Source organism: Crinia signifera, chromosome 2 (assembly GCF_055691185.1).
Source record: "Crinia signifera chromosome 2, ASM5569118v1, whole genome shotgun sequence".
NCBI classification, from domain to species: Eukaryota; Metazoa; Chordata; class Amphibia; order Anura; family Myobatrachidae; genus Crinia; species Crinia signifera.
In genome coordinates this window covers 364,857,832-364,873,303 of record NC_139218.1, presented here as the reverse complement: position 1 = coordinate 364,873,303, position 15,472 = coordinate 364,857,832, and the positions used below count along the sequence as shown (strand labels likewise).

Below are 15,472 nucleotides of genomic sequence, written 5' to 3'. Positions count from 1 at the left end.
ATAATAATAATAATAATAATAATACATTTTTGGTACTTGTTTAGTTTCACGGCGGCAGATATATCGCATGCGATTGCATCCGATTTTGTACCTGTTCATAACCCCACCATCCACTATGCATGGAGTTGATTCTATATAGTGTGGCGAGCGCAGCGAGCCACGAGCATGGCGAGCCCCGCAAGGGGACGCCGATTACTTTACATGTATTCCGTGGCGAGCGCAGCGAGCCCCGCAAGGGGCCGCGGAATACATGTAAAGTAATCCGCGTCCCCTCACGGGGCTCGCTACGCTTCGGGCTCGCCACACTATATAAAATCAACTCCATGCATAGTGGATGGTGGGGTTATGAACAGGTACAAAATCGGATGAAATCACATGCGTGAAACTAAACAGGTACCGAATTCCCCCCCCCCCACCCCATTGCTTTATTCTAAAATCTAACATTAACTCCCCATGGAAATCCTGCATTTACCTCTAGACCAGGGGTCCTCAAACTATTTTGCTCTGGGACCCCATAAGACAATACAAATAAGGACAGGACCTCAGCAAGTTACTGCAGAAGGTCATCACATCACATGTGTAGTCAGCAGACAGCACATACATGGCAGCATTGTGGAGGCACAGAGTGATAGGAGGAGCCTGAAACAGATTTTCCAGACTCCTTGAATCACTGACTGAGATTAGAAAAGTCATCAGCAACATGGAGTCGTGACCCCATTCTGAGAAGGTCGGACCCACAGTTTGAGAACCGCTGCTCTAGACAATTAGATAGAGGACTAGATAGTAAAAATCACCTAGGTGGTTAGCCAGAATCGCCCCATGTGTACACTGCAGGCGAGAGTGATCCGTGGCCCTGCGGGGTCACTTATATTGTATAGATGATGGAGGCAAGTACATAGTGACTAGTTCCTGAACAGTGTGGACTTTATTCTGGTCTGGTCGCAGCAGGGCTGCGTTCGCACGGGGACAATATATTGCTCAGCAGGGCCCTTCTGAACAATAGCTTTTTAATTCTTGTCTAGTGTGTACGGGACTTTAGGATCTGGTTGTCTGGTACTTTATCTCTCTACAAGGATTAGTACATAGACCCCATTGTCCCTGTTCTGATTGTTGACATTTTAATGGTGAAACACATACTCAACCCATGGTTAAAAGTAGTCTTCAGGAAAAGCAATGGAACTTAAGGATTCTAATTCCTTGTGTGACTCTTGGGTAGGGGACTATAAAGCGGCTTTGTTCACGGCTAAACACAGAGGAGTTTTGCTTTTATTTAAGAAACATCTCTTAGAAAGCCACTTAGAAAGCAATTTGGATTGTCATCTACACAATCTTTGTTGTTACCATTAGTGTCTGACCCTGATTTTCAGGATGGGGATCCAGGCGCTGTGATCAGATCCTGCCACTTTCAAGGACCCCAGGCATAGCACACCATGCTGCCCTCTGCACTGCTGTCATGCTGTACTCTGAGCTGTCTTGAAAAAGTCAGTCTGAAACGTCGACTAACAGTCTACTGATGTGATGTATTAAAACCAGTTTGGTGAGTGCTCTCTATTCAGATCTTGATTGGTCTGCATCTGGATTACTGTGTATGGTGCACTTTATGTGCTACTTTAAGTGGAGCACCCCACTATCGACACACACACACACACACACACACTATAGCTATACATACATTAATATATATTTTTTTTATATTATACACACAAGACTGCTCATTCGATCTCCTGCCATTACTTAGGTGACACTGGGAAAACATAAACCAGGATTTCTGCATGAACATGAAGTCACAATAAAATGAAATTGGTATCTCCATGCCTGTAACATACAGCAGCACACAACGTGCCACCAGTCCGAAATATATCTATGTGCATTACTTGCAATTAGGGGCTGTATACACTACCTGCACTGCTCCTGTCATAGGTCTCCCCATGGAGGAAGCAAGGTTGATTCTGGGCTGTAACAAGACAAACACACAGCAAAGTCAGAAAGCTGAACAGTATTAAACAGACTTGGGCTAAAACTATGTATTTGCACGAGTTCACATTTAAAGGACAACTCAAATGTTTACATGAGAACAAATTCCAGATTAATACTAATGATTGATGGGCATTAAAAAAAAAAAGGACCATAACACACATTGGGGCAGATGTATTAAGCCTGAACAAGAGATAAATCCAAGGGTGATGAGGAGAGATAAACGTCCAGCCGTGCATCGGACCTGCTGTCAAATACATGCAATTTGGTTGCATTTTATGAACTCAAGTGTCACAATCCCATAAAAAGTGGGCAAATTGCATGTATATCACCTAGTTTATGGGCACCTAAAGTGAGAGTGTATTCTTATACAGAGGATGAGGTGGGATTATCCATAGTACCCTCATAACTTTGTTAGTAAAGGGAAGCGGAGTGGAATGTAAAAGAGAAAAATATGCTTACACCAAATCCAGTTCCAAGTGGGCGCACAGCACCTGTTCCGGGGACTTTTGCTGTAATCTTAAAAGCAAACAAATTTGTCTCAGAATGATGAAAGTATCTAGCAGTTTCCTGCACACAGTTTAGGCCTAGCTTTTTTCATCTGAATCTGAGGAAACATCAGCAATGCACTGCAGCGTCTCTAGAGAGGAGGAGACTGGTGTGCAGCCTCCTCGGCCAGGCCCCTCCTCTCTGCCGGGAGCGGCAGGGTCTGATCGCATAAATAATGTGACATATGGGCTGATTCAGACTCGTTCACGAGGCTGCGTATGTTTGCAGCCTAGCGAACAAGCAAACGCTGCCCTACTGACCATATGGTATGTATGTATGTATGTATGTATGTATGTGGCGGTGTATAAATAATATATATGTATGTATGTATGTATGTATGTATGCATGCATGCATGAGGGTGGCGGTGTATAAATAATATGAATGTATGTATGTATGTATGTATGTATGCATGAGGGTGGCGGTGTATAAATAATATGTATGTATGTCTGTCTGTCTGAGGGTGGCGGTGTATAAATAATATGTATGTATGTCTGTCTGTGGGTTGTGGTGTATAAATGGTATGTATGCATGCATGAGGGTGGCGGTGTATAAATAATATGTAAGTATGTATGCATGCATGCATGTATGAAGGTGGCGGTGTATAAATAATATGTATGTATGTGGGTGGCGGTGTATAAATGGTATGTATGTATGTATGTATGTATGTATGTATGTATGTATGTATGTATGTATGTGGGTGGCGGTGTATAAATAATATGTATGTATGTATGTATGTATGTATGTATGTATGTGGCGGTGTATAAATAATATGTATGTATGTATGTATGTATGTGGCGGTGTATAAATAATATGTATGTATGTATGTATGTATGTATGTATGTATGTATGTATGTATGTATGTATGAGGGTGGCGGTGTATAAATGGTATGTATGTATGCATGAGGGTGGCGGTGTATAAATAATATGTAAGTATGTATGTATGCATGTATGTATGAAGGTGGCGGTGTATAAATGGTATGTATGTATGTATGTATGAGGGTGGCGGTGTATAAATGTATGAAGGTGGATCTATAAAAATGTATGTATGCATGAGGATGGTGGTGTATAAATGTATGAAGGTGGTGCTGTATAACTGTATGCATGCACATGATGTTGACCCTTCGGCGTCCCTAACCGTATTTTTTGGCTCTTTGTCCTGACTGGTTGGCCACCCCTGGCTTAGGTGTTCTGCATGCGACACAGGACCAGTTCTTCACATGCGCTCTATCATCGGAGATGCGCGTAATCTTCCTTCAAATCTAAGGTTTACATTAATACATACAGTACGGGCACCTGACTGTGGCTAGGACACCGATCTATATTAAAAAATAGAGTGAGAAGATACATACTGGAGGCCGTCGTCCATGGCTTGTCTTGACAGCTTGCTGAAATGCAATGTCATTCTCCAAGTCCTGCAAATCACAACATAAATAAGAGACAAATTGCTATTCTGTGCAGTCACTTTACTGTTACAGGCCTCTGAGCACAGATTATTCTGGGACTCAAAGCTCCACATATAGGAATACGTTGCCCTGCGTTTGTTCACAGACACAATACATATCAAAGTTGTATTTGTTCAGGCAAAAGGATTATGGAATTAAAACTTTATTTTTATGTTAAAATTACCTCTGTGTCATAGGTGGGATTATATTCATTGTACCCAGAATACAAGTCCTCTTCATCCTCCTCGGGTACCAGATGAACATTATGCATCATGACAGCAGCCGCAGAGGAGCTGTATAACTGGACAGAATTGACAGGAAGACATGTACTTTACATACTGAAAAATGAGGTTATACTTTAGCTAATGCCACCTGCCCGATGGTAGTCTGCCTAGGCCACAATGAATATGAGGAATACATGCACTCAAACAGGAGCGTGGCAGGCCCACAAGGAATCAAGATGCACTGTTAAAATTATTATCTGTAACACATCACACACATTTATAGTCTCATACACATCACACAGCGTGCAGAGGATTTTTGGTATCATTGCACAGGTCCCTCCATGTTGCCCTTGGGCTATGTATCTGAGCCACTCGGCTACTAGACCAGTGGTTCCCAAACTCAGTCCTCAAGGCACTTAGTTGCCCATACACTCAGTGATCGAAGTCAGCCAGTTTGGCATACCAACACTTCTTTTCACTGTTGTGCAGCGTCCTGTCGCCGCTTGTCCACTTACAGCTGAAGCCGGGCCCTTGCCAGACACCCACGTGGCGTGCATTCGGCTGTCATCACACAGCTGTCGGTACCCTGCCAGGTGGCTCTCATCCCTGCTTGCGCTGGACCTTTACTGGGCACCCACAGGGGGTGCCCCACAGGCCGTGCCCCGCCGAGTGGCTGTCGTCTCCGCTCCTGCCAGAACCCCGTCTCGCCACCACTTGAGAACTGCTAAACTCCTGCTGGAGCCAGGTAGGTTTGCACAGTAAATATACTATAGTGCTTTACTGTCCTTGCATCCCCACTGTTCCTGCATCACCCCGCCATCTCTGTCCGGGTGGATGATGTGAATTTTGGCTCAATCCATGTGGCATAACGTGGATTTTGGCTCAATCAGGGTGGTATCATGTGAATTTTGGCTCATTCTGTGTTGCACAAGGTACATTTTGACTCATTTCGTGTGCCATAATGTTTAGGGGCAGGTATAAGGGGGTCTACTATTATGTTGCATAATGTGTATAAGGGGTACATGGCATGGTACACCACAGTCAAGGACATGCCCCCTTCTGAGTGTCCACTCATAACTACAGCCTTCACTTTTCCATACTCCCACTGCATACACTATTAGGATTTTGGCCTCTTTCATCCAATACCGACTCAACTGGATGAGAAATCTGATGAAGTGTCAAAATCACATGCGTTTGACATCTGATCCGATAGCAAGTGCTGCACGCAAAATTTCACGGATCCCGCAGCCCTTGAAGGGATCGCCTACAATACATCATATGTAAAAGGACTGCATACAGTGCGTAATATCAGATCTTGCTGTCTGGGAAGCTGTCGTGCACTTCAAAGGGGACCGCATGTGACTTCTCCACTCTGAGGATTTGCACAAGTGTATGGGTCCAGGTACACACAAGGATAACCTGCAATCCTGCCGATGGTTGGGGTGACTTCCCTTCGCTCCTGGCCAGCAGAGATTGCCGATCCACACATGATATAATGAACAACTGCACCGGGATGCCCACGAGATCTGATTGGATGTGCAGCACGGCCAGCGAGAAGATATTGCATGTAATGTAGGGTACACACCAGAACGATTTGGCCCAAAACGACCCGATTTAGATACAATCTCGACCGATTGTATGTAAAGTGGGCATGTTTTGGGCCTTTTCCGATCGGATTCAGATCCGATGCGCAGCCCTGCAGGTCGTTTGGTTGTTTTTCAGATCCTACCTGCAGCAGGTGGAAAAATGACCATTCAACTGGGTACAAGTCGCGATCGGAATCAGATCTTATGCAGATCGTGAGCTCCATCAGATCGTGAGTGGGTTGTACAATCGTCTTACGACCCGCATCGTTCTGGTGTGTACCCAGCACCTGCAGGAGCATGCAATTAAAAATGTACACGCTATGATTTGCACTTTCAATACAACGAGCCATCCCGATAATCGGCCTAGTGTGTACCCAGCCTAACAGGCCAGGTTTTAAGGATATTCATGGCTAAGCACAGATGTTCAATCAAATTGACTGAGGTATCACTGTAATATAGTCACTTGTGCCTTAGCAGGTTTATCCTTACAGTTACCTGGGATACATTTGTCCCAACTCCTTCATCGCTGTCCCCCACCATAGGAGCCATAACTTGGAGGCAATTAGCGAATATCAATCTCAGGGCAAGTCATACATGCATCGGTTCAATGCAGGTAGACTGGAGTTGTTGCAAAGGAACAGGTGACTTCCCAAGTACTACTATTCCCAGCAAAGGCATGCCAGCCCCTGCTAGGACTCGTGAGTTCCTGTAAGCGCCTCAGTCCTTACCTGTGCGTGTGCTGCGCGGCGTCCGACCCGCTGCAGGACCAGTGCCGGCTGTGCGGCCGGGGAGATGTTGGTATTTGTTGATGCCAACGACAGCTCCAAGAGAAATCTGTACCAGAATGCACCGCTACGACCTCCTCTGATAGGGTGGGAGCAAATCACGTGACATTAGCTTTCCGAGGGTTGCACGCTCCACGACGTTGCCAGGCGACCGAGAAGCGGACGGCCTCTGCCATCATCATCCAATCGCAGCAGGCAAGGGCAGGACCACGAGAGAAGCACATGGCACTGGCAGAGAGGTGACGTCACGGGCCGGCTTGCTGTCTGGGCGGTGAGTGAATGACTGGCTGAAGGCGGAGCGGGGCACGTGACCTAAGGGAACAGGCTCGTTTGCATTGGTCATCATGGAAGCACCGTGTTCTGTGAGGACTTCCATCCTGGACCCTGGGGTAAAGCTAATCCCCACGGGCAATGCCGGTTATTAAAGTTCTGTCCATGGTTGGAAATGTCCCTGTTTTATTGACACCTGCACATACAATACACTGACTGGGGTATAGATCGTAGGATAGACAAGCATTTGGTCGACATGCATGAAGGCCGACGTGGGGTTAGGTCGACACAAAAATTAGGTCGACATGGGGAAGGTGCACTGTCAATGGTCAATGTGTTTTTTAACTTTTAACTTTTTTTACAAGAATGTTGACACAGTCAACATGGACACCGTAACCATAGGCGAATCTAGAAATATGGTAATGGGTGGTCCCAGATTCAAATATTAAAGCAAGTTGGATCTTTGCGCGGCGAAGTGTCACGCCACAAAAGGGGCGTGGCCTCATGGAAAGGAGGCGTGTCATCACAAAAAGGGGTGCGGTATTAAACATTACACCACACACCGTAATGCCCATTACACATTTTAGAAAACTCCATAATACCCATTACACATAAGGCCACACGCCATAATGCCAATTACATACTATATAACGAACCGTAATATGTGACTATACAGACAGGCAGTGCACATCTGTTGCTGCCTGGCTGTCATTTCTTTAAATTGTGTGCATGGTGGCCGTCTAATGGGTGGTCCGGTGAACCCTGGACCACCACCCTTAGATTCGCCTATGACCGTAACGTAGCACCACGTCCCCTAGCATAGTTTGCTGCGCTCAGACACACTTTTATTCTTCCACCAAGCCCTAGTGGATGGTATGGCATGAAATACCGCCTGTCCGCATGTCGGCTTAAATTTTTTTTTAAAATCCCATATTGACCTTCCCCATGTCGACATCATGCTTGTGTCAACCTAATGACCCTGACAACCTTACCCCATGTCGACCATCAGTGGCTAATGCTTGTCGACCTTCCCCTTGTCGACCTAGTCACTGTATCCCATATATACATGGCTATAATATTGAAACTGTCCATGTTGACCCTAATGAAAGGTCGACTTGGCCAAAATGTTGAAAAAACATCCTTGGTAGTGTAGCATTGTTCAAAATGTCTTGTATGCTGAAGCATTAAGATTGGCCTTCACTGCAGACGTGAAGCGTGACTGATGTAATCTGAGGTAACCTATAAGAATATTGGGGGTTATTCTAGTTCATTCTTTCTGACAAAATCCTTCTTAGATGGACAAAACCATGTGCACTGCGGGTGGGGCAGATGTAACTTGTGCAGAGAGAATTCGATTTGGGTGGGGTTTTTCTTCAAAGTGAGATCTATATTGCAGTGTAAAATCATGCAGTCAGTATTTTCCCTGCACAGAAACAAAATAACTCACCCAAATCTAATTCTCTCTGCACATGTTACATCTGCCCCCCTGAAGTTTACATGGTTTTGTCCATCTAAGAAGGATTTTGTCAGAAAGAATGAACTAGAATAAACCCCATTGTGACCCAAAACTGGGTCCAGGTGATAAAAACACACTAACGATATATTATTCATATGTCCAGTGTTTATGCTCTCGTGGTCATATCTATTGTCATCTGTAAATGTTAATTTTAATTATAGCGTCAATGACTACATGTTCAAGCTGGGTGTTGTCACTGAATTATATCTTTAAAGATGTCATTCAGTTTGTATGCACTATATTGTTTGCCCGGTACTGCCAATATCATTAATGATATTGCCTAGTGTGTATGGGGCTAAAGCAGTGGTTACCAAACTGTCTGCCTTGGCTCCCTCGGGTGCCTCAGGACACTTGCAGGGGTGCCTCGGGTTGGTGGTCCAGGATCAATTCATATTATTAATGGTCAATGTAACAGGCAAAACTAGTGCTGGTGGCTGCCAATCAATATATGTGGACAAACAGGAGCAAATCCTGTCCCTCACCACATAACTGTGACATATACACACAATGCACTTAATTTAATATTTTTTTTTCTAAATTTCTCAATAAGAAACATTTGGCCTAGGGGTGCCTTGAAAACATTTTGATGCTCTAGGGCGCCGTGATTCAAAAAAGTTTGGAAACCACTGGGCTAAAGTCATGTTATCAATATGTTATGTATAGGGATGCCAATCCCGGGCCATTTTTTCTGGAATTCCGGATTGAAAAAATGTCAATCCTGGAATCCCGGGATTTCGTTATTTAATATTTTTTCTAACATGAAAAGGAGTTACTGCAGTGTAATGTCACTTACACCTGCAGCAGGGTTCCAGTCCTCCTCCGTCCAATGGTGATATGGCTCTGAATTGGTGGCCCCTCAGCCCTCCAGGCAGACCTTTCTCCTCCAGTTGGCAGCCCCTCAGGGAGGCCCTTCTCAGGTTGTGGAGCCCGGCATCCCCTCACAAAAGTACCTCTTGGCCCGCTCAGTTACACCTGCCGCTGGAGTCTGAACCTCCTGGCGTGTCGTCTTCCACTCTTAAAATAGCAGGCTGGCTATTGGTGGATGGACGCAGTTGAAGGGTCGGACGGACACATCTGGCGGGGCGGTCGGACAAAGGGGTGCGCTGCATGACCTCTGATGTGACACAGTGAGGAGCCGCACGCAAAGACAGGCAGCCGGGCAGCATCTATAGCTGAGCGCTGCGCTGCCTGGCAGCAATGAAAAAACCTGCACCACTTAATCCGGAAATCCTGGGATTGGGACGTCCAATCCCTGGATTCAAATCCCGCTGATTTTGCCAGCAAATCCCGTGATCCCGCCGAGGTTCTTTCAGTGAAATTTGGGCTGGGGTTTATTGGATCTTTTCAATCAACTCAGGTGACCAATCACTTTGCATTCCAACTAGAATTTTACAGACTGCAGCAGCAAGCAAATCAGAATCGTGCAGTATGCAGGAGATTTCCAAATGTGGTCCTCACGGCACCCTATCGGTCCAGGTTTGAAGTTTATGTATGCTTACAGGTGCTTTAATGGTACTTGTTTCCTAGAACGGCCACAACGATTTAGATCGTTGTGGTCGTAAGATAAAAAATCGGATCGATCGCATCGCATGCAATTTGGTCGCATACGATGCGACCGATGCGATCGGCCGATTTTTCACCCGATTTTTTTTTTTTTTTCACCAGATTTTTTTAAATTGCCCCCCCAAATGTTAATAAGTGTGCTAGACCCCACGATAGACGTGAACCCGAAGCGTGGCGAGCGCAGCGAGCCCGCGAGGGGCGGCGGTGCGCGTCCTCCGACCTTTTCATTCCCCTACTATCCACTAGGGCGTGGAGTGAGAATATAATAGTGTGGCGAGCGCAGCGAGCCACCGAGCCCGAAGCGTGGCGAGCGCAGCGAGCCCCGCGAGGGGACGCGTTTAACTTCACAGGTATACGCGTCCCCTCGCGGGGCTCGCTGCGCTCGCCACGCTTCGGGCTCGGTGGCTCGCTGCGCTCGCCACACTATTATATTCTCACTCCACGCCCTAGTGGATAGTAGGGGAATGAAAAGGTCGGAGGACGCGCACCGCCGCCCCTCGCGGGCTCGCTGCGCTCGCCACGCTTCGGGTTCACGTCTATCGTGGGGTCATGGCGGGCACATAAAAAATGTAAAATGGGTCATATTGCCCCATTTCACCTTTTTTATCATTTTTCCCTATGTGAGATGGACTTAATCAAGTCCATCTCATCTTGTGCCATTATAATGGCACAAGACCGACCGATTTCAATGTTAAAAGATTTTTTAACATTGAAGTCTATGGAAAAATCGGGTCAATCGGTCGGTCGCATCGCGGCCGATTTTAATTGGTCGCGACCGACCGATTGACCCGATTTCTGTCAATCAAAGTGAAAAAATTGTTAAAAATCGGCCACATCGTGAGGATCGTGTCCCTTAATTAAGAGCCACGATCACTCACGATTGTGGCCGTTCTAGGAAACAAGTACCGCTTTAATTAGTACCTCAGCCGACATGTGCCGCTAGGTGGTATTTCATGCCCTACCATCCACTAGGGTGAGAATAGAATAGAAGTTTAAGGAAAGAGAAAAGGAATGTCTCTGCGTGGTGCACCAGGAGGATTCAAAAGTAGTAAAATGTAACCTTTATTAATTAAAGGATAAAATATAGCGAAAATAAACAGACACAAAGACATAAAACATATAACATGTAGTAAAAAGGATATCTCTATCCTTGCAACGTGGGACCCCCACACTCCCTAAATATGATGTGTTCACTTTAATAGTGTTTGATAATGAACTGTCACTTGCGGGATATCAAGCTAGTACAAGTTTGTGACGTGATCCTGCTGCTTCAAATTTAATAATGACACATTTAAATTAGAAATGTGTATAATAAGCAGCTATATTGTAATAGTATCGACTGGATGGCTCCTAGGTATATATAATAATACTCCACTGGAAGATGCTACGTGCCTCCTGGGTTTAGAAGCCAGGCAACACAGCACACAGTGGTAAGAAAAATATATCAAGCTCCCAAATTGTGCCTGGTCAGTACAGACGTACAATGTGGAGCTTGTAGCCAGATGATTGTAGGCTAACAGGTCTATACGTGAGCGCGGTGCTCAGCTCGGAATCACCATACAGTTGGCTTGTGAACAGGAGTCCCGGAGGTCGCAGTGTTACGCGTCACACACTGCGCCTCACACTGCTGGACTCTGTGCTCATGGATCACTCGCACCATTCACTAGGTATTTAAGCTAGACAGATCAAAATACAATTCAATGGGGAAGGGGAGCAGGGGGTAGCCACGAAGGGTACAGTGCTTATTATACACATTTCTAATTTAAATGTGTCATTATTAGATTTGAAGCAGCAGGATCACGTCACAACCTTGTACTAGCTTGATATCCCGCAAGTGACAGTTCATTATCAAACACTATTAAAGTGAACACATCATATTTAGGGAGTGTGGGGGTCCCACGTTGCAAGGATAGAGATATCCTTTTTACTACATGTTATATGTTTTATGTCTTTGTGTCTGTTTATTTTCGCTATATTTTATCCTTCATTTAATAAAGGTTACATTTTACTACTTTTGAATCCTCCTGGTGCACCACGCAGAGACATTCCTTTTCTCTTTCCCTAAACTTCTGCCTCAACCAGATGTCCAGTGGTAGCACACCCTCCTTATTATAACGAGTTTAACTCAAAACATTTGTATATGAGGGGCCTGTGTTTCTGTATAAAATTATACCTCCTGTGCGATCATTAAACCAACCCCCTCTCCCTTTCTTTTGATAATAGAATAGTGTGCGGGGAGTAGCGAGGCACCGTGCCCGAAGCATATCAAGTGCAGCGGTACACTTTGACGGTGTCCATGTCAACATTCGGGACAAAAAGAGAGAAAAACCCATGTTAACCTTTTGACTGTCGACCTAGCCATTGTTGACCTAATGCTTGTGTCAACCTTCCAACCATGTCAACCTAAGCCACATCGACCTATTTCATGTGTCGACATAAGCCGTGTCGAAATTCAGTGGTAAAATCAATGCATGTCGACCCAATGACCCATACTCGATGGACCTTGGGCGAGACTGGATGTAATTCATTATGTCAGCAGTGAAAAAATCGACAGGGACTAGGGTTATCCTGAAACGTCGACTTGGTAAAAAAGGTTGAAACAAGCAAAAGGTCAATATTAAAATGATCGTCACATGAAAAGGACGACATGAGGGTTTTTTATGGGTTTCGGGTTGTAAATTTTTGTCTTGTAGCACATGTATCGCAATGTTTTCTGATTCCCAATCGCAGTCCACGTGGATGGTGCACCATAAAAAAAGTTAAAAATTTTTTTTTAAAACTTATGTCAACCATCATCATGTTGACATCTTGACCATGTTGATCTAATGTTGACCTACTGATTGACAAACTTATTACTGTCGACCTACAGTCTGGATACCGTAAGAATGCCCATACTTTTAAAGTGGCAATAAGTCATGCCAGAATGTCACTGGGAAGATGGCGCAGTCATTAGAAGGTAATGAGGGTTGGATGCTGATTGGACACCTCTGTCTTGTGTATAATATACTAGGGATGGCCATCGTTGCTTTTGCTATCGATGGTTGCCATCAATGGCAAAAGTGCAAATGACCATCGATAGTGCGTAACTATTCAATTGATGACCATCAATGTTTTTACATATCAATGGTCATCCATTTTCTTTGATTGATTGGCCTGTGGGCCAATCAAAATACGGTGGCGGGGCTATGCTCCGTGTCCGGGCCCCTTGGGGAAAGAGCAAAAACAAAATTATTTATTTAAGCTTGACATCGATGGTGGGAAACCATCTGGTTCTCCCCCATCGATGGCAAAACTATTTGACATCGCCCATAAACCATCGATGATTTGTAATCATGATGGTCGATGGCCATCCCTATAATATACAGGACAGGTTGGCCTAAAGAAATCCAGTAATATGTTACAAGGTTATTGTTCGGAGTGTACTCTTGTATTCTGGCCAGTTCTTATCACTTCATTAATTCTGTTACTCTGTAAATAAAATAGTTCATTGTTGGTGAATGTGTGACATTTACTGGGTTATTTTCCATTCAAATTTACTGTCATCCAAACAACACCAACAAGGAGCTGTAGTGTGATATTACCTGAAGTATTGTCATTTGCTTTATCAAATTCCACAAATTTTATTTTTAGGATTCAACTAAATTATTATTATTATTTTTTTTACAGAGACTGATGAATAGTAAACTGTTTGCAAGTCTGTATTATGGGGCTAATTGAGCTTGGAGTGCAGTTGACTGCGAGTAGATAGGTGCCGCCACACAGAAAGAAAACCTGTAAAGTATGAATGGATCGCTAACTGGCATTGCAAATACATACGCGAGTAAATTATGAATGGATCTCTAACTGGCATCGCAAATCCATACACAAAACCCGAACCATCAAAAGGTTTTTGCAGTTTGTGCAAATGTGATTAGGTCTGACCCCTTACACTAATCTGAAAAAGGCTGAACGAGGCTGGAGCTGACGTCACACACCCTACCTTAAAATGCCTGGTCACGCCTTTGTTTTTTTCTGACATTTCCAGAAAACGGCTGGTTGCATTAACGATCCATACGCATTTTCCTTCTCTAATTGCTCTCATGCATGCATGATGCGTATGCACAGTCATTTGATCATTGCTCAACTTGCAAATTCTCTAATTAGCGATCCAAGCTGAATTTCGCCCCATATACATCTGGATGTATTACAACAATTGAAATGAATTTACAAACAAAAAGTATTTCTAAAAGACCCAGCCTATTGACTAATATGGTTGGTTTCTCTTCTGCACTGGACGCTGGCAGCCAATCAGTGCTCTGTGTAAGCCAGCAACCACGTCAGCATCCGCCTATAGCTCTCTAAGAGTCCATCAGTTCTCTCCTGGCTTCCAAAGTCATCCTCCCTGTTCCCAGGCTGCAAAGAGGTGGTGGTTTCTATACCAACCTATTCTTGGTTCAGAAATCCATTGGGTTGTTTCGTCCAATACTCATCCTTAAATGCTTGAACAAGTATCTTCGGATCCTAAGGTTTTGCAATGAAATTTCTTTGTTCATCATTTTATCACTGGTGCCGGGAGATTTCATAACACCCAGAACGCATATCTGTATGTGCCCATCCCGATTGAGCATCTGCATTTTCTACGCTTCGCAGTCCAGAACAATCACTATCAGTTTCAGGCATTGTCTTTTGGTCTCTCCATGGCTTCAAGAAGATCATGGCTGTTATGGCTGCTCAACTCAGGAGCAGGGGAGTCAGGATTCTGCTGTACCTAGATGATCTGCTCATCATGGCCCAGTCCCCAGAGGCTCCCATTACCCATCTTTGTCTGTTAGTGGACCTTCTCTGGTCTTATGGCTGGATCATCAGTTGGCCAAAGTCATCGGAGAACTTAACTCAGGAAATGCTCAATTTGGTTGCTTTTTTAGACTCTTTGGTACAACGGAGGACAAGCTTCGGACCCTTTAAGTCAAGATCAAAGGATACTTGAGTCACAGGAGAGTGTCCGTCCACTCCTGCATGTGGAGTGTCCATCCACTCCTGCATGTGGTCACCTGCTAGCAGCCCTTTTAGGGCCTTTTAACGCCTCAGGAGATTCATCTCCCTATAAACCTCCTGGGTCAGAGCAGTGTGTGGAGCTCTTGCCTGGCATGGCCGTTGTTTCAGTATCACCAAGTCCACTTGCAGTCAAAAAAATGCAACACCTGTCGCATACATAAATCATGAAGATAGCACTCACAGTGGAGGTGCCATGAAGGAAATGAGCCACATTTTCAGGTGGGCGGGGCACAATATTTAGGGGTCGATTCAGACCCATTAGTTATGGGCCGAATTCGGTCAGGAAGGTCGAGTTGGGGAAGCAGGGGGATCGGCCAGCATTTTATGGACATTCCCATAAAAATGCCGGGCGTTCTCCAGCTAACACAGGTGTGGTGATGCCTGACCCGAATTCGGAGTACAGCGACTATCTGAAAAGTAATGAACAGGTCCGAATCGGGCCCTCAGTGCAGTGTTGTGAGAAAGCGGCATTAGTGTAGGAAAACACTAATGGGTCAGTGTGGGTCAAGTAAAGCTTGAGAAGGTGAT

The 15,472-nt window shown here is 44.9% G+C and overlaps 1 protein-coding gene across 1 annotated transcript in view; it reads right to left on the bottom strand.

The window, feature by feature from the left end:
* Positions 1-6,657, bottom strand: part of IFT88 (intraflagellar transport 88) — a 51,985-nt gene extending 45,328 nt beyond the window's left edge. The window contains 5 exon segments of the mRNA XM_083170837.1: positions 1,901-1,954; positions 2,437-2,493; positions 3,874-3,936; positions 4,151-4,267; positions 6,505-6,657. Coding sequence (XP_083026963.1) covers positions 1,901-1,954; positions 2,437-2,493; positions 3,874-3,936; positions 4,151-4,240 — 264 coding nt within the window. The 5' untranslated portion in view covers positions 4,241-4,267; positions 6,505-6,657.
* Between the last annotated feature and the right edge of the window lie 8,815 nt (positions 6,658-15,472).